The following is a 27217-nucleotide window of genomic DNA, read 5'->3' on the forward strand; positions in this document are numbered from 1 at the left end:
ATGAAAATACCATACTAGCACAGGGATAGAAAAGAAGAAACAAAAAATTCAGAGATATACACATAAATGGATGTATGACTTGGGTGGTAATGCAGAAGAGTGGCACTGCAAAAAAGAACATACTTATTAATTCAATAAATGGTGGTGAGGAACTTCTCAGCATACACAAAATTAATTCCTCATGAATTGAAAACTGAAAATGTGAAAGGCAAAGCTAAGGCCTTTAGAAGACAATATACAGAGGAGTACCTTCATGACCTTGGATAGAGAACCATGTCTTAAGCAACTCACAAAATACACTAACCTTAAAACAAAAGACTGATACTTCTTAGTACCACTGAGAAACTCTTTTCAGCAAAGAACATCATAAAGAGAGGGAAAGGCAAGCCAGAGTGGGAGAAGATATTTGGAAATACATAGCTAACTAAAAACAGGATTTATAAAGATCTTCTATAAATCAATGAGGAAAAAGACTAACAACAGAAAAATGGGCAAAAGAATTGAAAAAACACTTTGCAAAAAAGAAAGTCAAAGTAGCCAACAAATGCAGAAAAAGGTGCTCAATTTCACTGGTAGCTAGGGAAATACAGAGTAAAACTTCAATAACATACAACTGCACATCCACCAGATTGGCAAAATTAAAAAAAATCTGTTAATACCAGTGTCGAGCAAAGTGTGGAAATACAGGATATCTCTACTGCTAAGGCAATACTCTGTTATTGTCTAATAAAATTTAAGATGTGAATACCTATGACCAAGTAATTCCATTCCTAGGTATATACCTTAGTTGCACTAGGAAATACATACAGTATATTCATTGAGGAACTGTGATTGCCCCAAACTAAAAACATCAATAGAATGAATAAATAAGTTGTGGTATATTAATGCAAAGGTAAACTACACAACAATGACGACTAAAGTGTGACTATAAGTAATAACATGGATGATTCTCATGTTGAAGGAAAGCAGCAGCCACAAAAAAAAATAGTTTGATTCCGTTTGCATCAAGTTCAGAAGCCATCAGAAAGTAAACTATATTATTTAAGTACATAATAGGTGGTTAACACTATAAATAAAAATGAAGAATTATCACAAAAGGTAGGATAGTGGTATTGCCAGAGAATATGTGTAGGGAAGCTGGTTGTGATTGAGAAGGGACTACAAGGGACATTTCTGGGCTGCTGTCAATGTTCTATTGATTTGATAGCTGGTTATACAAGCCCTTACTTTACAATTAATCCTTAAACTGTGTATTTATATTCTATATATTCTTTTGTGTATATATATATACAATATATATATTTATGTATTTATATTCCATATATTCTTTTGTGTATATATATATATATATGTGTATAATACAGAATAAAACATTATGTTTCCCTTTAAAATAAAATATTTTGAATATTTGAATATATATTTCTCAAAAAAGCTAAGAAATGGCAAGAGAAAAATGAACACTGAAAATTACCTATTGATTACTTACTCTAATCCCCATGATTTCAACTTCCTGATTTTGGTTTGGATTTGTTGAAAATAAAATAGTTAAATCCATACCTACTGACTGTATACAAAATGATTATTTACTTACAATCACAATGAATTTTTGTAATTTTAATTTTTGTTCATTATAATTTAATTATTAGGTCAACAGATTTTTCCTTAAGATCTGAGAAGAACAATTTTCTGTCCTCATTTTACTAATTATACAATAGTGGACTCTAAACATTGCTGACTTTTTTATGCCTTGTCATTGGCATCACCAGGGAGTGTTATAATAGACAAAAAATAAAAACAAAGATATACATCTATTTCTAAGTTCTAGCTTTGGGACAATCTAGAGGAAGGAAATTACTGATGAGTACCAAAAACTTTTGAACTCTAAAAAGGAATATACTTTAAGGGTGCCTGGTTGGCTCAGTCGGTAGAGCATGTGACTCTTGGGTCTCAGGGTTGTGAGTTCAAGCTCCATATTGTGTGTGAAGCCCACTAAAAATAAAATAAAAATCTAAAAAAAAAAAAAAAAGAGGAATATACTTTGGATATCCCAACCAACAGTGTGAGATTTACCAGATCTTCTAGGTTTTACACAGTCACCATTTCTCAATTGTTTTAATAGAATTTCCAGGAGCCAAAGGCACTTTGAAGTAATGTTCCTCTACACTCACTGATTGTTATATCTCCATGATTGCAAAACATGAAAATTAGAAAACACCAAAGAAACATTATGTACAAAACAAATAGCAAAATTGGAATCTCTGGAGTCAACCATGGAACAGGATTTACAAAGATACTGTCAAATTTCTTAATTTATTTTTAATAAGTAAAAAATCACTCAGTGGTACTATACAAAATCAAATAATTTTTGCACCTGGTATTTTAATTACCAAAAGTGATCTCATGGTACAGAAATAAAACAAATAATGAAAAAAAATTGTCATTAACTTCATACCCTGGCTTTCCAGCTTAGTAGAACTAAATAGAGATTAATGGCAATAACCATTACCTATGGGGAAAAAAAAAAGCAATGATAAAATGGTTTCAGGTTTAATCACAAAATGAACTTAATCCTTGTTGGTTTTGTTTATGTGTATTAAAGCACTGATCACTATAAATAAGAACTGATAGCATGGTTCCAAATTTACTTCTGAAAACACGTGGAGATTTAAATAAAATATAAGCAAGCTATTAGATCATAGTTGACGATTACTGAATGGCTACCTGGAAAACATCTGTTACTATCATACAAAGCAAAATGAAAATGGAGAAAAGGCTTCTTATAGAAAAGTCCTTTTATTATTGCTAGCCTTAAGAGTTCCAAGCCACAGAGCTCTGATGTTCTGAATTCAATTTTAAGGAATTTTAAACACTATACTTGAACAAAAATTACTTATTTAAAGGGTATCCATTTCCTTTAAATTCATCCCGTCCACCTATCCTTGCCTCCAATGCAGAGTATCCTTTTATTCATACAAATTCACCTTCCACTCCCAAATATATTTTCCCAATTGGATGATACTTTTACAAAACAATGAAACAATACCGCTGGTTGACAAAGTAATTTCAACTATTTATAAATGAAATAAAAGGAAAGTTAAGTAGAGAGTATAAAAAGATACCAAATAGGAGTAATACTGATGTAAATCTAGTTTTGAGTTTATCAAAGTACCTATTAATGGCCTGAACAAGAGATCAGACTAAAAGCAGCTAGAGGGAAGTGACTTCCTGTGGTTACAAAATGCCAATTGCTTTAGAATGCATGATAGCCTTAGAAATAAAACAAATTGCTGTTTTTACCAAGTTTACAGTGTTGAGTACATTTTATATCATTTTAATGAAAGCATTTATATGAATTTTCTGTAATATCTCCTATCAGAAAACAGAAAGTTTCTATCAATAAAGACCTAAAAAAATAAATTTTTATCTTTGTCAACTCCCTTTCTGGGAATGCAGAATAAAACAGTATGTTTCCCTTTAAAATAAAATATTTTTTTTCTGTCCGTTAGGTTGCTGGAAGAAAAAAAAATTAAGACTCAACTAGTAATGATTTTTTTTTAATTGCTAGTTTTCATCTACTTCTAAGGACACTCCCTTTACAAAACCTTTTAGTCTTATATACTATCATAATCAGGTTTAGAGTTCCAAATAAATAAAACAGCCACATTAGAAGGCATATTGAAGAACCAAATGATTAGCCACACTTATCTGTTCACATTCATGGACCCTCTAAGAGGGTTGTCGGAGTTCATATAATACTGTTAACATTTAATACAAGTTAACGTGTCATCTGACTTACTGCTCATGGGTTACAACACTAATGCTATCAACAGAGATCCTGATTTTTGGGAGATAGTGATATTAACAAACTCCAGTTAAATTAGCAGGACAGTAAACTGTAACCGTACAATTTAAAATAGCTACTCTTCATTCACTGCTACCATCTCTCCTCTTCCCACTGGTGTTAGTTAAATTAGCAGGACAGTAAACTGTAACCACACAATTTAAAATGGCTACTCTTCATTCACTGCTACCATCTCTCCTTTTCCCACTGGTGTTAAACTCAAAAGCCTAATTATAAGAGGTGCAGGGTGCCAAACACTATTTGTATAGAAAAACTGGGTCTCAAATAGTGAACAACAACAAAAAAATTCACAAAGTAAGATTAAACTTTTTGGATAGTTGCATTTGTTACTTTGAATTTCTTGATCTTTTATCTCTTCTGGTGATGGATACATATTTTTTTCCTTCTTTTTATCCAGAAAGGTTAATACACAAATTTTTTGTAAGCATTACAAAACATCAGTCCAGTTCAAAATTGCTTGTGTTCATATTCACATATGAAGCACTAGACAAGTATAGATTATATTTCAAAATGCTTTAAAATTCTTCGCTGTAGTTTTCTACTGATGTTTCCCTTAAATTAAGGCTTCATCAAAGAGAAATCCATAGTATTATGAATTGATTTTTTTTTTCATTCCTGAATTAAGTGCAATCTTTCCAAAATCAAGTAGTCCTGGAATAAATTTAAGACAACTTCTGTTAATCAGTGTCATGACTAAAATAGTATCTTACTGGAGGTCCAGGCAAATCTTCATCTCCATCAGTGTCTGGAGCAAATGACACAGTAAGATCCACGTATTTCTTTTCAGTAGAAGGTTTCACAAGTTTATGCATTCTAAGAAAGATAATCAAGGACAAATAATTTGGTAAATTCTGTAAAATGAAAGAGATTTGCTATTTAGTGTTGCCCAGAGAATCTGACCTGATTAGACTTTACATTTATTTTTAAATCTAATAATTCATCTGCTTTCATATATTATAATTTTTCTTTACTAAAACCTCTAAACTCAAGACATTCATTTATCTAACAGTGAATCAGTCTGGACTACTGCTAGTATTGGTAAAGAATATAAACCATTTGTTAAAGATAATCTCTGCCACCCACAAAACCAAAATGTAAGCAATGTTTTTTTAAAAATGAATTATCCTCATATTCCCTATAAAGTGTGGAGGCATCATAAATTCTTCTCAAGCATTTCTATGTAAAGAGTAAAAAGCAAACTAGATTTAAATCTTCAAGCTAATCACAGTGAAAGACATTAAGTTTTACCTTTCTCTTATATCCCATGTATATCCTATTCACTAAAAAACCACTTTGTTGTTGCTAATGTTACTGATACGGTCTTAAATCAAGTTATCACCTATATATATATCCTTAGATTACTAGATTAGCTTTGAGCGAGCTGTCTCCTACCTCCAATCTACTCTGCTACCAGAATCCTCTTAAAATATAAATCTTATTTTACTTTCTTGCCTACTGTTATATATCATATGCCATGTGTACCTATCTCATGCCAGGCCCTGAACAATGTAATCTATTTAAACCTCAGTAATAGCTCTTTCCATTTTACAAAGAAATTTTGTCCCATTTATAACTTCTCATTCTTTCTACCATTTATTCTTATCATCCCATCCTTAAGTTATTCCAAAATACTGATTTCCCAAATAGATCATGCATGCTCTTTATTAGCTGCATGCTTTTGCATAAGCTATTGCTTTTGCCTGATATCTTTCAAAGGTAGCTCAAATGAAATCTATCCTAAGGGAAAGGTTTGAGTTAGTAGTGCCTAAGGTATTCTGTAAAAACCTTTATTATACTAATTATTCAATTACATTTTAATGATTAACATGTCCCTTTCTCATAATAGACTGGATTCCTTGAGGGCACAGGCTATTTGATAAAGACGTATAATGACAAAATATTAATAGGAGTAACATTTATGGGCTACCTTTCAGTTGCTATTACACTGCTAATCTTTACTATTATTTTAATGCTCAATAGCTATGGGCACAATCATTCCTATTTGTGGATAGAAAACTAAGTTTCAAAAAAGTTCAGTAAAAAAAACAAAAAAAAAAAAAACAAAAAAAAACAAAAACAAAACAAAACAAAAGTTCAGTAAGCTACTCAATGTGACAAAACAAGTAGCTGGGCATGGATGTGAATCCAGGTCTTTCTGAAGCCAAGCTTGTCTAGCCACTTAATGGGTCCTTAGTAAATATCTGGTAAATGAAAAATATCATTCACAAAGTATATCATGCTGGAGATTCCAAGTACTGGCCAACTTATAAAGCACTACTGTGAATTACTTGCAACAAATTTTAAATTCCACTAACCAGTATGCTTTAGGACCACACATTCTACTCTCATCTAGGTAGTATACAGGAAATACTATTATTAATGTATCCAAGAGATACTCAGGGATCCTAATGACAAAATAATATAAGGCAAATTAATGCCTTATTATATGTAATAGCAATTTTGTTTTTTTAAGTATAGATCATAAAGCCTGGATTATAGTAATTAAAAGTGATTAATCTCATTAACTGATAATCCTAGTTAAAATATGCATGTTAAAGCACCCATCATGCAGAGATTCATATGACAAATATTTTTACGCTAACTTTTATTTATTTAATACAAGTTAACATGTGTCATCTAACCTACTGCTCATGGGTTATAACACTGATGCTATCAATAAAGATCCTGATTTTTGGGAGACAGTGATATTAACAAACTGGTTAAATTAGCAGAGGTAAATCTATTTGATTTCCCAGTGTGCATCCACCTTATGTTTTAAGTCTTGTGAATCTTCTGATATAAGGTTCAATACTTACGTTAACTTCAATCTTTTTGCATGACCCGGCATTACAGGAACATAAAGCATTTTGACTCCCTGTACCACCATTGTTGGTTCAATTCCATACTTCTCCTAAAAGTAAATACCAAGAGAGAAACAATCAAAGCTATGTCCAGATATAAAAGGCTGGGTGACAATGTTTTACAACCAGTAAAAAGACAGCAGACAAATTTCTGCTAAATATTATTTGTGAAAACCTACAACTAATGAACTAAGTAAATAAATGTCTCACTTTGACTGCATTTATGAAATCCAAGAGGGTGAAGTCTTCTTTTCCATGTATAGTCCATCTGTCCCAAATTGTAAATGATATTCCATTTCTGTTGTAGAAAAATATTCAAAACAAAAACATTTTAATATTTTTCCCTTTAATAATAATAAAAAGCCCCAGAAGTCCATTATTTTTGATTTAGCTACATAATAACATAGGGGAGAAAGAAAAAACAACTTATTTCTCCATTACACCATACAAGGTAACCACTTTTATCAGAACACCTTGTTGAGCCTTCCAGTGTCTGATAATAAATCAGGGTGTCTTAGCAAGAGAGCTTAATGCTAAATAATGCTAAATAATGTGGCAGATTAAATGTTGTGAGTGTTCTATGGCTAGTTTAATCAGAAATGCTTTGCATAAAGCAAAAGAATAAAATTGGGCCACTATCTTACACTACACAAAAATTAACTCAAGGGGTTCCTGACTAGTTCAGTCGGTAGGGCATGTGATTCTTGATCTCGGGGTTGTTAAGTTTGAGCCCTACATTGGGTGTAGAGATTACTTAAAAATAAAATCTTAAAAAATAATTAACTCAAAATGAATTAAAGATCTGCATATAAGACCTGAAACCATAAAGCTCCTAGAAGAAAACACAGGTGGTAATAAGCTTCTTGACATCAGTCTTGGTGATGGTTTTTTACATTTGGTACCAAAAGCAAAAGGATGGAGGTTCCTTAAAATATTAAAAACAGAATTACCATATGATCCAGTAATTTCACTTCTGAGTATTTATCCAAAGAAAATGAAAGCAATAACTCAAAACATATCAGCACCCACATGTTCACTGAAGCATTATTTGTAATAGCTAAGGTATTGATATAGAAACAACCTAAGTGTCCATCAATGGGTGAATGGATAAAGAAAATGTGATACACACATACACAGAAATATAATTCAGTCATAAAAAAGAAATCTTGTTACTTGGAACAACATTAGCATTATGCTAAGTGAAATAAGTCAGACAGAGAAAGACAAATAAATACCTGTATGATTTCACTTATATGTGGAATCTTAAAAAAAAAACAACCCTGAAACTGAGCTCATAGATACAGACAACAGATTGGTAGTTGCCAGAGGTGGGGCTGGGGGATGAGCAAAATGGGTGAAAAGAGTCCAATGGTACGAGCTTTCAGCTTATAAAGTTAATCATGGGTATGTAATGGGCAGCATGGTGACTACAGTTAATAAAATAATATACTGTATAGTTGAAAGTTGCTAAGAGAGATCTTAAAAGATCTTATTATAAGGAAAAAAAGAGGCTAACTATGTATGCTGATGATGTTGACTGGGCTTATTGTTTTGATCATTTCTTAATACGTACAGGTGTTGAATCATTGTGTTGCACACCTGAAACTAATCTAATGCATGTCAATTATGTCTCAATTAAAAAAAAAAGCAATGCTTCATGAAGATGGGATTCTGACCTAGTCTTGAAGTGATGGCAAGGATCATATATATATGTATATGTATGTATATATATATATATATATATATGTATATCTCAAAAAGAGAAGGAGAGGTAAAACTACGATTTTTTTCCTTTTAGAGGGTAAAAATTTTATTTCATTTTCATTATGCAGGAGAAATAGACCTTCACGCATACCTGATTTCAGTTCTTTTTACTTCAGATGTCTCTGTGAACACTATAATTGGAATGGCTAAGTTAAGGAAACAATTTTTGTAAGCTTCAAACGGATAGTCACCAGCTACTTTGATCATCTCCAGTGCAACCTAGATAAAAGAAGGTGATCTGATTATATAAAGAGCCCAAACCTATTCACGACTTCATTCATCTGTTTAATTTTCCTAAATTCTACTCAAGCATTTCTCTGTAAAGAAAGAGTAAAAGCAGCTACTGGATTGAAATAATAGGAATTTCTTATAAATCTGTCCACTATTAGCATATCTTATACTTTCAAACTTTTTACCTGTTCTGTACGGGGTGAGCAAAGTTACCAAAAAAATTATTTTGGTCATATAATCTTCCTATTTTGGAAGATACCAGAACTCAAGAAACACAATAGTCTAAAATAATTTAATATAGGGGCAGATAATTACACAGCTTCTAAGTATAACACTATAGTACAGCAAAAGAACTAGGGCCAGCCTAAAGATTCTGAATCATTAAGGAAAGATTAAGTTGTAAGAAATCTGAATCACTAACAGGAATTACATTTTTTAAGGCAAAAAACTAAAATCCAATACAATCAAAGAGTAACCATTAGAGCAGTTCATCTTATTCAAGAAAAATACAGTACCTGCTTTGTATGAAGGATACAAGAGTGATTAAGAGGATTATTGCTTATAAGAAAAATTATACTATCTTGACACAGGTTAATTTTTATGTTAAAATGTCTATGTATCTGTAAAGCTTCAAAATGTGGACTACTGTATTTTCAGAAATATCTTGAAATTTAAAATTATAAGATCAATATGGATCCCTCCTTCTCTAAGATCTCTGAGTGACTGGCTGGGGTGGTACAATGGGGAAAACAGGTAAGAGACAATGGAAAAGAAGTATTTCCATTCAAAGAATAATAAACTCACCAAGCCAGAAACTGCAGCAGTGGATGTTGCTATAGCAGGTATAATTTTACCAGCTATGCGCTTTGTTTTAAAACGGTCAGCTGGTTCAATGCTATACATTTTGGCACGAAGATTCGATGCAGCTGTAATGAAATCTACATGTCCATTGCGATCATCATCTTTTTCAAATGAAAGCACTGCCACCTGAAGATCACCTGATCATAATAACCAGAAAAATAAAGTTTTGTAGTAATTTGTAAAGGTTTTATTAGGTAAAAAGCAATGTGGATTCACTATTCTTAAATATTCCTTTATGTTTTTAAATGACTGAAATATATTAAAAAAATCCAGGAAAATGAAGTTATTGAAGGCTTTGATATCACTAAATCAGAGAAGTTTCTATATTAAAAAAAATCTTTCTAAAACACAGAAAGTAAGAAAGCTATCTGCTATTAAGCTGTTTACAAATAAAATTGTTAATGCTGGGTACTGTTCTAAAGTTGATTTCATAAATACTACTCTGAAACATTTTGCCTCTAATACCTTAGTACAGGGTCAGTTAAAATCTAATGAAAAGAATATATGTTTGAAATATTTCTAGATTAGTGGTTTTTAAAAATCATTCTGTAGATAGAGGTAGTTTGATCTGTTATGAAATGAGAAAGAAATGGAAGTTTTTTTCTAGAATTGTAATGATTAAATTAACATATTTTATTTACAAAATAAATAGTTGGCTAACCTAGGTTATTTTTTCCTGAATTTTACTGGTTTGTGCATAAATATCCTGAAAGTCTGGAAACTGCTGATTTATGTTATAAAAGATGGTGAGCAGGTCTACAAACAAGAGCAAATGGCTCTGTTTTTAAGGAATACAAGTTTGGTTTCCTTATGTTTAAAACCATTTAACAAGGATGTATACAGGTCAAGTTGTAATTCCTGTGTATAACTATGGAGACTAATAAACCAGGAATAAATCTGTCTATGGTTTTTTATCCTAAAGTGACTTCACTGGGTCTAAGTGTTAGTCTATACAGGACCTCCATTTTTTTTCTCATTATGCTGGCCATGAGTTAAAAAGGAATTACACAGTAGAATCTTAAGGACTAAACCAATCAGAACAACGACAATAAAGCAGACTTACATTTCAGCAATTGAGGATAGGGCAAGGGTGAAAAAATAATGAATTTAGTCACAGTTAAAGATGAACAGTGACTTACATATGATCACGAAATCAACTTAACATCATTATTATTATAGTTATTATTTAGTCCCATAAGCTTTTGGGTATAGAGTTTATTGAAAATAAAAATTCCCTCCAGTTCAAATCATTTTTATAAAGATTTCCCCTTACTTGTGGTAGCTTTATTAGATGAAATAGCCTTTTCTAGTTGGAAAACAGCATTCCTTTCATCTTCACTGCTAATAGGAACATGGTCTGGTTTCCTCGCAGTTTCATCTGTTTGAACAACCTTTAAATACGTGGACATATATTCATTAATGTTATCATATCCTATACCTAAGTTTGATTACCATATCTGTTTTACCAAATAAGTCACACAGAGAAGATATTCCCTCTACCTGGTTTAATCACATTATTTTTTATATATGTTTTTAAATCACTGAAATATATGAGAAAAATCCAGGAAAATGAAGTTATTAAAGGATATGCAAAGGATGGCTTTGATACCACTAAATCAGGGCGTGGAGCCTAATACAGGGCTTAAACTCACAACCATGAGATCAAGACCTGAGCCTAGAATAAGAGTCAGACACTTAACGACTGAGCCAACCAGGTGTCCCTAGTTTTATCACATTAATCATTATGGTCCAATGTATTTTACACCTTCCATTGTTAAGTAATATTATGTTATTTATGTATTTGTTTTATTATCTATCTCTTCACACTGACATGTAAACTCTTAGAACAGGGATCTTTATCTTGTTCATTGAGAGAACTTCAATATATTTAAAACAAATTTACTCATGTTAAAATATTCACTGAATAGCTTATAAGATCTGCATTCATACAGATTTCTTAAAATTCCACAGTAGAATGAAGTTAATATTAATCAACAGTCTGTAATTCTGACAAATCTACCTCAAACCAAATTGCATAGCTCTAATGCAGAGCTGTTTCTGTCTCCAAAGAAATCCATAAAATATATAATATGTGCATCCTTTAAATATTTGCTGACAAGAAGCTGTTTCCTAAAGAATGTCTTCCTTTACCCTCATATAGATGCATGCTCAGAGCAGCACATCTAAGTAATTTATCTTTAAGAAATTACTTATTAGACATTCCACAAGGGCAGTAAAGTTAATATTTTCAAACCAAAAAACTACATCATCACTAATTAAAAATACTATTTCTTTGTATAGTACACACTCAACTTGTGTTTTTACAGATTAAGTATTCTTATAAGTATTTGAGAAACAGTAAAGAGTCAAGGAAGCAGAAACTTTTATTTGCCAGAATGTCTAGTTGATATTTTTGGCATCTATTAACTAGAAGTGCTAGACTCTGAAGTTTCGGTGTTTGTTGCTTCAGGGAGTTGCAAAAAGCTCATAATTCATGTTAAAACTAAAACTGTAGCTAAAATGCTCAGGATAATTTATTACTCCAAAACTTTGATAGAGAAAGAAGCAATTCAAGCCACAAAACACTGAAGAGCAATAAAGATTAGTAAAGTTATCCATACATGTTTCTTTGGCTTCTGTCTAGCAGTTCTGTCTACTAGGAACATGTGCTAGGAAGCTTATTTAAAAAAAAAAATTATCTGAATATAGTTGACACACAATGTTACATTACTTTCAGGTGTACAACATAGTGATTCAATTTCTCCATAAGTTATGCTATGTTCACCACAAGTATAGCTACCATCTGTCACCATACACTGCTATTACAGTATCAATGACTATATTCCATATGCTGTGCCTTTTATTCCCTTGACTTATTCATTCCATAACTGGAAACTCCTTTATATAGGAATTCTGTTTACCTTTCTGTTCTTTTATTCTTGATAAGCTACAAGTCATGAACATTTCATTCAGCACATCCATTTACTTGTACAATATCAAACAGCTACAAATTTTCCTTTTTCCTAAAATAAAAGTGCAGAGTGGAAGACTGCACACACCACTTCCTGCTTGAATTTTATAGGGATGCAATCATTATTCTATATTTTTCAATACAACTGGAGGGTAAGGGGAACAAAAGATTGTTTTGTAGATGATTTTTAGAGTGTATACAAAAAGGCATATAATGAGCATGTGAAAAAGAAAATTACTTAATATTTTCAAACTTTCCTATTTACCCTGCCTAAATTTCATGTTCCATCTTTATTAATACTCCTTATCTCTTTTTCCTTCTAACATATTTGCCCAGCAAGAGCCCAACCCTAGTTATATCCAATTTTCCAGCTATTCTACAGCAGCACCCAGGCATTTAAATGCCTTTTTTCCCAGCCACATTTAGTATAATACATTAAGTGGGTTAACATTAAGTGGATTCTCAGTGCTATCTCAGAATTCTACTCCATCTTCTAGTAAGTAACTCTCCCACCCCCATGAGCAATTATCTCACACCTTTTTTCCTCTGCTCAAACTTCCTTTAACTTCTCCTCCTCCTCACCTGGAGCAATTAAGCATGCTTCTTATTTCAACTAAGAAAGTAACAATCTTTTTTTCTCTTACATTCCAATTCTAATCTCTTTCAAATCCTGTCAGGACTATTATAATATATACCAGAATCCAATCCCTTATTACAAATTACCTGTTACCTACTACTTCATTCAAAACACCATCATCTTTTGCCTATAACATCCTAAGAGCTTTTCATGCTTCCTCTCTCATGTCCTATATAATCATTCTTAACACAACAGCCAGAGTCATCCTTTTAAATTTATTTCATCCTCTGCTTAAAATCATTCACTGGCTTACCTCATAATAAAACATTAAGTATTTATCATAACCCTAAGTTTCTCTCCTATCTCACTGTCTACCACTCTTCTTGCATATTCTCCTTCAGAAAAATCCTGGCCTTCAAAGTCTTTCAAGGCCTTTCTCTGAACTTGTTCTTGCTTGTGTTTCACCACATAATAGCATGGCTCACTCCATCACTTCCTTCAGACTTCTGCCCAAATGGTACTATGTCAGAGAGGCTTTCCCCTTTAGCCCAATAAAATGACACCAGCTCCATCACCCTTTATTCCTTTTCTTTGTTTTATTTTTAGTTCTTAGCACTATGCCAATATTGAAATATTATAAAATAGCATTTTTTTTTTTTTTTAACAGTCCACCTCTGTCCCAATAGACTATAACTTCCATAAGAATATGACTTTTGCTGTGTTCACTGCGGGATTCTCCAGGTTTAGAATGGGACGTGATACAAGTAAAAGTTCAATAACTATTTGCTGAGTGAATAGATTTCTAAACATACCTTGTTAGAAGGTTTGAATTCTTGAATCTTTACTTCAGAAAGAATATTCAAGAGGGCATCTGCTGATAAGTCCTGTTTTTTTAAAGAGTAATTTTATGAAAAAACATTTTTTAAAATTCTGAATTCCGAAGTTAAAAAATCCTAAAAGGTCCTTATCATACTAAACTATTTGAATAATTTATCATCGGACTATTTAGACTACATCCACTTTGAATTTACCCTTATTCTATAAAATACCATTCACAAAGGGTGGGAGGCAGGGCTGGTGTGTAGGAAAAATTACTCATTAGTCAACAAACTTGAAATCTTAGTTCTTTCCATAAATTTTTAAAAAGGTAGTTTTAGGGCTGGTTGTATCAGACTGAGTGCTTTGCGATCAGGGACTATCTTGTAATTGTTTTATAAAGTTCCCTGCACAAAGTTATACTCAATAAATACTAACTCAATAAATAAAATACATAAGTAAATGGAATTCATACCTTTGGAAGCAGAAAAATATTTAAATAGCTCAAGATGAACTCAGATGAATTCAAGGCTATTAGATCTATATTATTAAGAAGCTACTTAGGAAAAACTAAGACATACTGCTTTTGAGGTCACCTACACTCTTATCACAAAATTGCCACTCTTTTTACAAAAAGAATACCAGACTGAATGGCACTATTTTAACCAGACATTTATGGTATATTTTACCATTAGCTCCAAAAAGGATTAATTTACAGTAGGCATTTTTATCTGGGTCCAAAATAGCCAGTGTTAATTATGGCTCTGGTGCTTATTTCCTCATTCAGCCCACCTAAAAGTATAGCAATTTATTTGGCTCTATTTTGTATCTGTGAAGAAAAAAATCACGAATGCAGATCCGCCTCTCAATTAAAACTGTATTAGACCCTTTAGATGTTAGTTAGTAAAGATGATGTCTAAGGGAATAGGATAAGGGTTAAGAAATGTCAATATGGGATAGCATTTTAAATTTCTTGAAATTTGAAGACATAAGTTATTATCACAAAATAAATCAAAGAAATGTTAACAAAGAGAATCTCTAAGGAATATTTAAAAATTGTTACAAAATCGTTCACTTTGGGTTTTCAGAGTAATTATGATAATTGAAGCTAACAGGTTATAAATGCTTTAAAAGTAAAGACAGGTCTTACATATACTTGTTTTATTACTTTAGAAAGAAAAATTTGACTTTCTTCTACTTAGTAATGCTGCAACAAGATTTTAGCTTCTGCTATGTTAGAACGGACAATACAACAAAACAAAAAGTTTACATCAAAGAACAATTCTTGTAACATAAAAACATATTTTGATGATGCTATTAGCTGATAGGTCATCGAATTTTTACCTGGTTTTGTATCACTTCCTAGAGCTTGAAGGTTATCTTACCTCTTCTGTAAATGGAATGCAATAGACTGCAGCATATAGTTTTGCAGCATTCAGAAGAAAACTGAAGTGCCTTTTGAAATTAAAAAATAAGGCAAAGTGTGAATGAATGCACAGTTTCAAAGATGTTTAATTCATCAAAAACTATAGTCTTTGAAATGTTTAAGAAAAATAATCACGGAACTTTTGTTACAGGAATATTTAAAAGTTAGGCAATGAACTTCTGGTTTAGACCAAAGAAATTATAGAAGCTATAAGAAATATTAGATGTCTATCCTTCTAAGTACAAATATTCAGGAAAAGATCGTGACTACTTTGGGGAGAGGAGTGGCGAAAAGTAGAAAAATTAGACTAGAAAAGAAAATTCATTTTAATTCATAAAAAAATTAGAAATTTTGTTTTAAAGAACATACATTAGGTTCAAATTAAGCAAATGAAGTTTGACTAAAAACACAAATAAAGCAGGTTTTATAGGAGAGCCATCAGGATAAGGTGACTGGAAGCCAAACATAAACATCACATGAGAAAACTAAATGGGAGTTATTTGTTGAAAGGAGGTTGTTAACAAGCTAAGTGTTTAACTGGAATACATACATATGGGGGTATGTGTGTGTATAAAAATGTCTGTCTAAACATTAACTACTTTGAAAATTAATTTGAGATAATTTAGGGAGATATTTAATAGTAATCATTTTCCCCCCAAATAACTAAAGTTTCTTAAATACTGGCTTCATTTAATAGGAAAACATCTGTTGTCGTTTTATGGTTTTTGCTTATGGATAAAGTCAAAGAGGTAACACTTTGGTTTCACTTAAGTTAAAAATAATGAAGTTATTTTACCATTTAAACAAACAGATTCATGTATGTGTAGGGAGAATGACTGTGTCTGGCTTTATTGGCCAGATTAATATGCTAACTCTTAGAATAACAGGGATGCAATAATTTAACATTTCCAGAGCCTGAGGTTTTCACCCTGCAATGTAAACTGATAGACAGTTAAGAAATTTACAATAAAGGAGGCATATAAAACTGGATATAAATACTTACAAAGGTTCATTTAAATCAAATTTTATTGGAGAAGGGGGCCTCTTCGGTGATTGCCAAAACAAACCTAACAAAAGATACAAATATTATTTTCATTATAGGTAACTAGTAATAAATTATATTAAACATTCTTCTCAACACTTGGTCACACTTACTGCCATCTTTTAATCGTGTGTCTAGAGGAAAACAGTGAAGAAGCTGAAGAGCCTAAAGAAAAAAGATTAATTTAAAAAATTACTACTTAATATTATCTGAGGTAAAAAAAAAAAATAAAAAATGCATAAAAGATATATACTGAAGCCTCCAGCTACCCTTGTATTCTCTCTATCCATTCTCCTGTCACTGCCCCCATACGTGGAATAACCTCTATTGTTATTTTTTTTATTATTATATTATGTTAATCACCATACATTACATCATTAGTTTTTGATGTAGTGTTCCATGATTCATTGTGCATAACATCCAGTGCTCCATGCAGAACGTGCCCTCTTTAATACCCATCACCAGGCTAACCCATCCTGCCACACCCCTCCCCTCTAGAACCCTCAGTTTGTTTCTCAGAGTCCATAGTCTCTCATGGTTTGTCTCCCCCTCCTATTTCCCCCCTTCATTCTTCCTCTCCTGCTATCTTCCTTTTTTTTAACATATAATGTATTATTTGTTTCAGAGGTACAGGTCTGTGATTCAAACAGATTTACACAATTCACAGTGCTCACTATAGCACATACCCTCCGCAATGTCTATCACCCAGCCACCTCACCCTCCCACCCCCCCACCACTCCAGCAACCCTCAGTTTGTTTCCTGAGATTAAGAATTCCTCCTATCAGTGAGGTCATATGATACATGCCTTTCTCTGACTTATTTTGCTCAGCATAATACCCTCCAGTTCCATCCAGGCCGCTGCAAATGACAAGATTTCATTCCTTTTGATGGCTACATAATATTCCATTGTATATACATACCACATCTTCTTTATCCATTCATCTGCCGATGGACATCTTGGCTCTTTCCACAGTTTGGCTATTGTGGACATTGCTGCTATAAACATCAGGGTGCACATACCCCTTCGGACCCCTACATTTGTATTTTGGGGTAAATACCCAGTAGTGCAATTGCTGGATCGTATGGTAGCTCTACTTTCAACTTTTTGAGGAACCTCCATACTGTTTTCCAGAGTGCCTGCACCAGCTTGCATTCCCACCAACAGCGTAGGAGGGTTCCCCTTTCTCCGCAATCCCACCAACATCTGTCGTTTCCTGACTTGTTAATTTTAGCCATTCTGACTGGTGTGAGGTGGTATCTCATTGAGGTTTTGATTTGGATTTCCCTGATGCCAAGCGATGTTGAGCACTTTTTCATGTGTCTGTTGGCCATCTGGATGTCTTCTTTGGAAAAATGTCTGTTCATGTCTTCTGCCCATTTCTTGATTGGATCATTTGTTCTTTGGGTGCTGAGTTTGATAGTTCTTTATAGATTTTGGATACTAGCCCTTTATCTGATATGTCATTTGCAAATATCTTCTCCCATTCTGTTGGATGTCTTTTGTTTTTGTTGACTGTTTCCTTTGCTGTGCAAAAGCTTTTTATCTTGATGAAGTCCCAATAGATCATTTTTGCCCTTGCTTCCCTTGCCTTTGGCGATGTTTCTAGGAAGAAGTTGCTGCAGCTGAGGTCGAAGAGGTTGCTACCTGTGTTCTCCTTTAGGATTCTGATGGACTCCTGTCTCACATTTAGGTCTTTCAACCATCTGGAGTCTATTTTTGTGTGTGGTGTAAGGAAATGGTCCAGTTTCATTCTTCTGCATGTGGCTGTCCAATTTTCCCAACACCATTTGTTGAAGAGACTTTTTTCCATTGGACATTCTTTCCTGCTTTGTCAAAGATTAGTTGACCATAGAGTTGAGCGTCCATTTCTGGGCTCTCTATTCTGTTCCACTGATCTATATGTCTGTTTTTGTGGCAGTACCATACTGTCTTGATGATGACAGCTTTGTAATAGAGCTTGAAGTCCGGAATTGTGATGCCACCAGTTTTGCTTTTCTTTTTCAACGTTCCTCTGGCTATTCGGGGTCTTTTCTGGTTCCATACAAATTTTAGGATTATTTGTTCCATTTCTTTGAAAAAAGTTGATGGTATTTTGATAGGGATTGCATTGAATGTGTAGATTGCTCTTTGACATCTTCACAATATTTGTTCTTCCAATCCATGAGCACGGACTGTTTTTCCATTTCTTTGTGTCTTCCTCAATTTCTCTCATGAGTATTTTAGTTTTCTGAGTACAGATTCTTTGCCTTTTTGTTTAGATTTATTCCTAAGTATCTTATGGTTTTGGGTGCAATTGTAAATGGGATCGACTCCTTAATTTCTCTTTCTTCTGTCTTGTTGTTGGTGTATAGGAATGCCACTGATTTCTGTGCATTGGTTTTATATCCTGCCACTTTACTGAATTCCTGTATGAGTTCTAGCAGTTTTGGGGTGGAGTCTTCGGTTTTCCACAAAAGTATCATATCATCTGCAAAGAGTGAGAGTTTGACTTCTTCTCTGCCAATTCAGATGTCTTTTATTTCTTTTTGTTGTCTGCTGTGGCTAGGACTTCTAATACTATGTTGAATAGCAGTGGTGATAGTGGACATCCCTGCCGTGTTTCTGACCTTAGAGGGAAAGCTTTCCATTTTTCCCCATTGAGAATGATACTTGCTGTGGGTTTTTCATAGATGGCTTTTAAGATATTGAGGTATGTACCCTCTATCACTATGCTCTGAAGAGTTTTGATCAAGAAAGGATGCTGTACTTTGTCAAATGCTTTTTCTGCATCTATTGAGAGGATCATATGGTTCTTGTTCTTTCTTTTATTAACGTATCGTATCACATTGATTGATTTACGGATGTTGAACCAACCTTGCAGCCCAAGGATAAATCCCACTTGGTCGTGGTGAATAATCCTTTTAATGTACTGTTGGATCCTATTGGCTAGTATTTTGGTGAGAATTTTTGCATCCGTGTTCATCAAGGATATTGGTCTGTAATTCTCCTTTTTGATGGGGTCTTTGTCTGGTTTGGGGATCAAGGTAATGGTGGCCTCATAAAACGAGTTTGCAAGTTTTCCTTGCATTTCTATTTTTTGGAACAGTTTCAGAAGAATAGGTATTAATTCTTCTTTAAATGTTTGGTAGAATTCCGCTGGGAAGCCATCTGGCCCTGGGCTTTTGTTTGTTGGGAGATTTTTGATGACTGCTTCAATTTCTTTACTGGTTATAGGTCTGTTCAGGTTTTCTATTTCTTCCTGGTTCAGTTTTGGTAGTGGATACATCTCTAGGAATGCAGCCATTTCTTCCAGATTATCTAATTTGCTGGCATATAGTTGTTCATAATATGTTCTTATAATTGTTTGTATTTCTTTGGTGTTGGTTGTGATCTCTCCTCTTTCATTCATGATTTTATTTATTTGGGTCATTTCTCTTTTCTTTTTGATAAGTCTGGCCAGGGATTAAACAATCTTGTTAATTCTTTCAAAGAACCAGCTCCTAGTTTCATTGATCTGTTCTACTGTTCTTTCGGTTTCTATTTCATTGATTTCTGCTCTGATCTTTATTATTTCTCTTCTCCTGCTGGGTTTAGGCTTTATTTGCTGTTCATTCTCCACCTCCTTTAGGTGTAGGGTTAGCTTGTGTATTTGAGACCTTTCTTGTTTCTTCAGAAAGGCTTGTATTGCTATATACTTTCCTCTCAGGACCGTCTTTGCTGTATCCCAAAGATTTTGAACAGTTGTTTTCATTTTCATTTGTTTCCATAAATTTTTTTAATTCTTCTTTAATTTCCTGGTTGACCCATTCATTCTTTAGTAGGATGCTCTTTAGCCTCCATGTATTTGAGTTCTTTCCAACTTTCCTCTTGTGACTGAGTTCTAGTTTCAAAGCATTGTGGTCTGAAAATATGCAGGGAATGATCCCAATCTTTGGGTACCAGTTGAGACCTAATTTGTGACCTAGGATGTGATCTATTCTGGAGAATGTTCCATGGGCACTAGAGAAGAATGTGTATTCTGTTGCTTTGGGATGGAATGTTCTGAATATATCTGTGAAGTCCATTTGGTCCAGTGTGTCATTTAAAGTCTTTACTTCCTTGTTGATTTTTTGCTTAGATGATCTGACCATTTCAGTGAGAGGGGTGATAAAGTCCCCCACTATTATTGTATTGTTGTCAATGTGTTTTTTTGCTTTTGTTATTAGTTGGCTTATATAATTGGCTGCTCCCATGTTAGGGGCATAGATATTTACAATTGTTAGATCTTCTTGTTGGATAGACCCTTTTAGTAGGATATAGTGTCCTTCCTCATCTCTTATTACAGTCTTTGGTTTAAAATCTAATTTGTCTGATGTAAGGATTGCCACCCCAGCTTTCTTTTGGTGTCCGTTAGCATGGTAAATGGTTTTCAACCCCCTCACTTTCAATCTGGGGGTGTCTTTGGGTCTAAAATGAGTCTCTTGCAGACAGCATATCGATGGGTCTTGTTTTTTTATGCAATCTGATAGCCTGTGTCTTTTGATTGGGGCATTTAGCCCATTTACATTCAGGGTAACTATTGAAAGATATGAATTTAGTGCCACTGTATTGCCTGTAAGGTGACTGTTACTGTATATAGTCTGGGTTCCTTTCTGGTCTATGTTACTTTTAGGCTCTCTCTTTGCTTAGAGGACCCCTTTCAATATTTCTTGTAAGGCTGGTTTTGTGTTTGCACATTCCTTTAATTTTTGTTTATCCTGGAAGCTTTTATCTCTCCTTCTATTTTCAATGACAGCCTAGCAGGATATAGTATTCTTGGCTGCATATTTTTTCATTTAGCGCTCTGAATATATCATGCCAGTCCTTTCTGGCCTGCCAGGTCTCTGTGGATAGGTCTGTTGCCAATCTAATGTTTTTACCATTGTAGGTTACAGATCTCTTCTCCCGAGCTGCTTTCAGGATTTTCTCTTTGTCTCTGAGACTTGTGAGTTTTACTATTAGATGTTGGGGTGTTGACCTATTTTTATTGATTTTGAGAGGGGTTCTCTGTGCCTCTTGGACTTTGATGCCTGTTTCCTTCCCCAAATTAGGGAAGTTCTCTGCTATAATTTGCTCCAATATACCTTCTGCCCCTCTCTCTCCGTCTTCTTCTTCTGGGATCACAATTATTCTAACGTTGTTTTGTCTTATGGTATCACTTATCTCTCGAATTCTGGCCTCGTGATCCAGTAGTTATTTATCTTTTTCTCAACTTCTTTATTTACCATCTGGTCTTCTATATCACCAATTCTCTATTCTGCCTCATTTATCCTAGTAGTTAGAGTGCCTATTTTTGATTGCACCTCATTAATAGCCTTTTTGATTTCGACTTGGTTAGATTTCAGTTCTTTAATTTCTCCAGAAAGGGTTTCTCTAATATCTTCCATGCTTTTTTCAAGCCCAGCTACTATCTTTAAAATCATCAATCTGAACTCTAGTTCCAACATCTTAGTAATGTCTGTATTGATTAGGTCCCTGGCAGTCGGTACTGCCTCTTGTTCTTTTTTTTGAGGTGATTTTTTCCGTCTTGTTATTTTGTCCAGAGAATAGATGAATGAGAACAAAATGCTAACAGGGTAACAACGTCCCCACAAAATATACACTAAACAAATCAGAAAAGACCTGAAACTGGGGGAAAAGAAAGGGAAAGAAAGAAAAAAGGAAAAAAAAGAAAAAGATAAAAACAAACAAAAACAAAACAAAAAAAACAAAATATGACCAAATATAATCAGGCTGGTGCATAGATCAGTGCCACACACTAGATTTTGGGCGTATTTTGGTCTGTTAGAAGAAAGTGCTTCCCAAAATTTTAAAGAAAGAACAACTTATATATGTACAAAAATAAGGGTTAATACAATGAAGGGATGGAATATGACTGTAAAAATGAAAATTATAAAAGATTTTATAAATGGAATTGATAAGAAGTTGGTTGAGAAAAGAAAGAAGAGGATTAAAAAAAAAGGGAGAGAATGTGATCAGGCAGGAGACTAGAACAAAGCTATACACTAGAGATTTAGGGTATATTTTCATCTGTTAGAAGAAACTGTATCCCAAAATTTTAAAGAGAGAACTTATATATATATACCAAAAATAAGGTTAACTACTATGAAGGGATAGAATATGACTCTAAAAATGAAAAATAAAAAAGATTTTTTAAAAAAGGGATTGATAAGATGTTGGCTGAAAAAGGGAAAAAGAAAAATTCGAAAAAAAAGAGAAAAAGTTAAAAAAAAAAACAAAACTTTGAAAGACTAAAGAACATGGGAAAAAAGCCATGAATTCTATGTGCAGTATTCACCTAGCACTGGAGTTCTGCCATTCTCCTTGATCGGTAAACTTGGTCTTGGCTGGCGGTTCTTGCTGATCTTCTGGGGGAGGGGCCTGTTGCCGTGGTTCCCAAATGTCTTTGCCATAGGTGGAATTGCCCCCCCCCCCCCTTGCCAGGTCCGGGCTAAGTAATCTGCTCGGGTTTGCTCTCGGGAGCTTTTGGTCCCTGCAAGCTTTCTGCACAGCTTTGGAGGAGGACAGTGAAAACTGCGGCCTCCCAATCTCCACCCCGGGGGAGCCAAGAACTCAGGCCCCACTCCTCAGTGAGCCCCCAGAGAAAAGCAATCACTCCCATCTCCCCAGACTCCGGCAGCACTCTGTACTCACCCGGCCTGTGACCGAGCGTTTCTATCTCTGGCACCTGACCCCGTGTGGAGTCTCCAAACCCAGCAGATCCCTGCGGTGAGCTCCCGCGCCGCTCCTCCTGGGGGAGGAAGGGGAGTCTTCCCGGATCTGCTGCTTGTTGGGTCCCTGCTGGAGGAGCAGGGGCCCGACTGTGCCATGGATCACAGTTTATGGCAACCCGAGCTGAGAGCCCGCTCCTCAGCTCTGTCTCTGCAGGCGGCTTCCCCACTCCGATACCTGAGAGCTCTGCCGCACTCAGGCACCCCCGGTCTTTCTGTGACCCCGAGGGTCCTGAGACCACACTGTCCCAGCGAGAGTTCCATCCCTCAGTGGAGCAGACTTCTAAAAGTTCCGATTTTGTGCTCTGTGGCTCTATCGCTTGCCAGAAGCGGCCGACAGAGGCCCCCTCCCCCGCCGCCTATCCTCCTGAATATAGCCTCGGATTCACTTCTCTGCACGTCCTACCTTCCAGAAAGTGGTCGCTTTTCTGTTCAGAGAGTTGTTGCTATTCTTTTCTTTAATCTCCTGTTGAGTTCGTAGGTGTTTAGAATGGTTTGATTCCTATCCAGTTGAATTCCTGGGACCAGACGAAATCCAGGTCTCCTGCTCCTCTGCCATCTTGCTTCTCCCCCCCCCTTGTTATTTTTTATCAACACTTAGTTTTTTCTTTTTTTGCATCTACAGCAAACATGAATATACATTATTTTATCACTTTTTACACAACAGTGGCATATTTTACATACAATTCTGCTCCTTTCAAAGAGCTAATTTACAACAAAAACGAAACCAGTAAAAATATACAGTATTTTGTATTTTGAGATGATAAGTGATGTTTGAGATTCACTTCAATACCATCTGGGGAGGGTATATTGGGAAGGTTATATAGATGAAACAAGATTATCTACAAGTTGATAAATGTTAAACCTGGGTGACAGATTTGTGAAAATTACATGGGGGTTCATTACACTATTTTTTCCACTTTCCCTGGTTGAATTTTTCCATAGCAAAAGAGCTTTGAAAAAAAAAGTACAAAAGGTAAGGACTAAAAAGAGTTCTTTAGATTTTGAAACAAGGGGTCATTGATAATTATGGTAAAAATAATTTGAATAGGAGTGGGGAAAGAAGACACATTTACTGGATGAGGAAGTAGCAACAGTAAGTATAAGACCACTTACGTAAGCAGCCGAGCCAAGAAGGAAATGAAAAGCAAGGATAAGTGTAAGCAAAAGACTTTTTAAAAAAGATGAACTTACTTTATAGTCCGATAGGTAAGAGCCTAAAGAGAGGGAGAGACTCAAGAGAGAGTGCAGGACACATTCTAGCAACTGTGAGTAATGGGAGATAAGAATAACAGCTAATATTTAGTGAGCACTTATGGGCTAGGTTCTGCTCAAAATGCTTTGCATGTATTCACTTATTTGATCCTCACACTACCCTATGAATTACGCATCAATTTATTAACCCCATTTTACAAATGAGGAAACAGAAAACAGACATAAAATGTGATTTTGGATATTGGTGGGCAAGGCAAAATTCAACTTTCTTACTGAACATCTCTATTTTCTCAGTTTCTTCCTTTATTCTGAACAACAAACTTCTTTTAGACTACTGATGAAATGTATTCCTTATTCTCCAGAAGGAACACCTATCTGAAACCCAATTTTGCACACAGAGAGATAAGGATCAAGTAAATGTATGACTGACAAACCAATGGGTGGAGTTTAAGTGAATTCTTTTAACATTAAAAGAGAAATCAGTTGTGTGCCCTTTACTTGTTTTCACTTAACTTACTACTTATTTCTGGAAAGATTCCCAAAAGAGCAGATGTTTGGCTAGTGAAATTAATTTGGTAGCAATTAAATGTGCCAAGGTCATATCTCTTCTTAATGTTTTATAATGTATACTTACCTTATGGTTAAAATATTTTTCAAATTTTAATCTTGCTAATTCTACACACTGGGACCAACTTCTAGGTCTTCTGCTAAGTAACTTAATAACTTGAAAACAGCCTTCTAAACTGTGCCCAGTTTGTATCTTCTAGCATGAGAGAAAAAAACAAACAAACAAAATAAATACATTTCTAATTAAACACACAACACCCACCTACCCACCCACATCATTCCCGGGGAAGTATTAGCCAAAGTTTGAAGTGCCAGCTCATGTGACCTATGATTTTAATTTTTACACCATGAGCTCCATGTCCCTGCCTTTTTCTTCTCCCTCTTTCTTTCCTTTTTTTTGGGAGGGAGAATGGGAAAAGACAGCACATGAAATTTCAACTGTAGCTTCTTATCTGACAAGTTATCCTCATGTCTTGCTGGCTGTAAGTTGTTAGTACTACAGATGTACTTAATATAAAGTGCTTATGAATAACATTTTACACTAAAAAGCTGGCCTGTTTAGTATTGGAATAAAGAAAAGTAAGAAAACATCTTTAAAGTTGTCCTCATTATAAGAGTATTAAGTCTCAGAGATTACTGTCCACTCATGAAATTTTCACTAGAACTCATCTCAGTTTTTTTCGAAGAGTTTGATTAATAAGCTATTTATTATTTTATTATTATGACATCTTTCTTAGGTTGAACCATATGAATTTCTGTTCTGTGGGTCAAACATGGTCAAATATTGGCAATTCTACATAGTTCATACAAACTAAAAAAGGGGTCATTTGTGACTTGCTAATTTCAAGATTCCTCATGCACTTACTATGTACCGTAATGATGCTATAATCTTTCTTTAGAGAGGTAAAATAAACTATTTATAGGCAATTTGCAAATAATATTACACTGAGACAGTGTTGAGATTATATTAAAATGTATTGATTTTTACCTGTAAGACTTCTTCTGCAGATGGATAAGTTTGCCAAAATTTGTTAAACAATGAAGGCTTATGGGAAAAGGAACTTTCAAACTATAAAGGAAAGAAAGAAAAAAAAGTTACAAATAGAAGTCTTTTTAAAAATGGAAATATCTTTTCTACTTCAAATAAAAATTTCTTGAAATAAAGATCTTTATTACCTTATCTCTTGCCCACTGTATAGTATGTTCAATAGCAGCTGGAAAGGATTTTAGAGTACAAAACGGTATTTCCTCTTCTGGGGGATCCCGCTAATTTATAAAACATGACAACAGATAGTTAAGAAAAGCAATGGCAATTTTTCGCCGATTGAGTGTTTTAAGACCATTAAAAAATAAAATGAAATAATAAAATGAACCCAACATTTTTATATCTTCTCCTAGGCAAATAAGAGGAAAAATGGATTCTTTTGGCACTTAACCTATTTATTAACAGCAGTGTCACAAAAAAACATGAATTTTATATAACTTATTATCTGTTTACTTATTTGGTACCATGTGGTACTTACAGCAGGCTCCAATATATAATTAATTTTTTTCTCCAAGAATCAAGGTGACATTGAAAACCTTACAATCCCTACTTTGAAAAGTAATTCATGAATCCCCAAAACAGTGCTCAGCATACCAGGAGTTTCTTTCTCCATGGAGAAAAAAATTTAGGAGCAGGGATCATATATCCTTGATGCTTGGTATAGTTTTGTACAGAAAGTATGTATTAAATAAACAACAAATAAAGAAGAATGAAATCTTGCCATTGCAACGACATGGATGGAGCTAGACAGTATTATGCTAAGTGAAATAAGTCAGAGAAAGACAAATACCATATGATTTCACTCATATGTGGAATTTAAGAAATGAAACAAAGGGGGGAAAAAAAGAGAGGCAAACCAAGAAACAGACTCTTAACTACAGAAAACAAACTGATGGTCACCAGAGGGGATGGGGTTGGGGGGATGGGCTAAAGAGGTGATGGGGATGAAGCAGCGCACTTGGATGGGCACAGGGTGTTGAATGGAAGTGCTGAACACTATATTGTACACCTGAAACTAATATTACACTGTACGTTAACTAACTGAAATTTAAGTAAAAACTTAAAAAAACAAAATTAAAAAAATAAAATACAAAATTAAAAAAATAAAAAGAACCTTCAAAAAAGAAACAGCAAATGTCTATGTTGTCTCATGTAAAAAAAATACCATTAAAAAGACCCATTTTCTATTATAGGGTACATTTGGCTTAGCCTTATTGGTTTAACCAATCTAAAATGACTCACTTTATCT

At 34.2% G+C, this 27217-nt stretch overlaps 1 protein-coding gene across 3 annotated transcripts in view; it reads right to left on the reverse strand.

Moving 5' to 3' along the window:
• Nucleotides 1-1387: 1387 nt before the first annotated feature.
• The window catches only part of UBA6 (ubiquitin like modifier activating enzyme 6), an 82882-nt gene continuing 57052 nt past the window's right edge, over nucleotides 1388-27217 (reverse strand). For all 3 annotated transcript variants that reach the window (XM_032400490.1, XM_032400488.1, XM_032400489.1), the window contains 13 exons: nucleotides 26100-26189; nucleotides 25912-25992; nucleotides 24991-25119; nucleotides 16525-16576; nucleotides 16373-16436; nucleotides 15329-15398; nucleotides 13940-14011; nucleotides 10853-10970; nucleotides 9523-9716; nucleotides 8579-8706; nucleotides 6934-7021; nucleotides 6679-6773; nucleotides 1388-4675 (listed from right to left, as the gene is read on the reverse strand). In XM_032400490.1, coding sequence (XP_032256381.1) covers nucleotides 4540-4675; nucleotides 6679-6773; nucleotides 6934-7021; nucleotides 8579-8706; nucleotides 9523-9716; nucleotides 10853-10970; nucleotides 13940-14011; nucleotides 15329-15398; nucleotides 16373-16436; nucleotides 16525-16576; nucleotides 24991-25119; nucleotides 25912-25992; nucleotides 26100-26189 — 1317 coding nt within the window. In that variant the 3' untranslated portion in view covers nucleotides 1388-4539. The remainder of the gene's footprint in view (nucleotides 4676-6678; nucleotides 6774-6933; nucleotides 7022-8578; nucleotides 8707-9522; nucleotides 9717-10852; nucleotides 10971-13939; nucleotides 14012-15328; nucleotides 15399-16372; nucleotides 16437-16524; nucleotides 16577-24990; nucleotides 25120-25911; nucleotides 25993-26099; nucleotides 26190-27217) is intronic.

The sequence above is a fragment of the Phoca vitulina genome, unplaced genomic scaffold (genome assembly GCF_004348235.1).
Source record: "Phoca vitulina isolate PV1807 unplaced genomic scaffold, GSC_HSeal_1.0 scaffold3, whole genome shotgun sequence".
Lineage (NCBI taxonomy): Eukaryota > Metazoa > Chordata > Mammalia > Carnivora > Phocidae > Phoca > Phoca vitulina.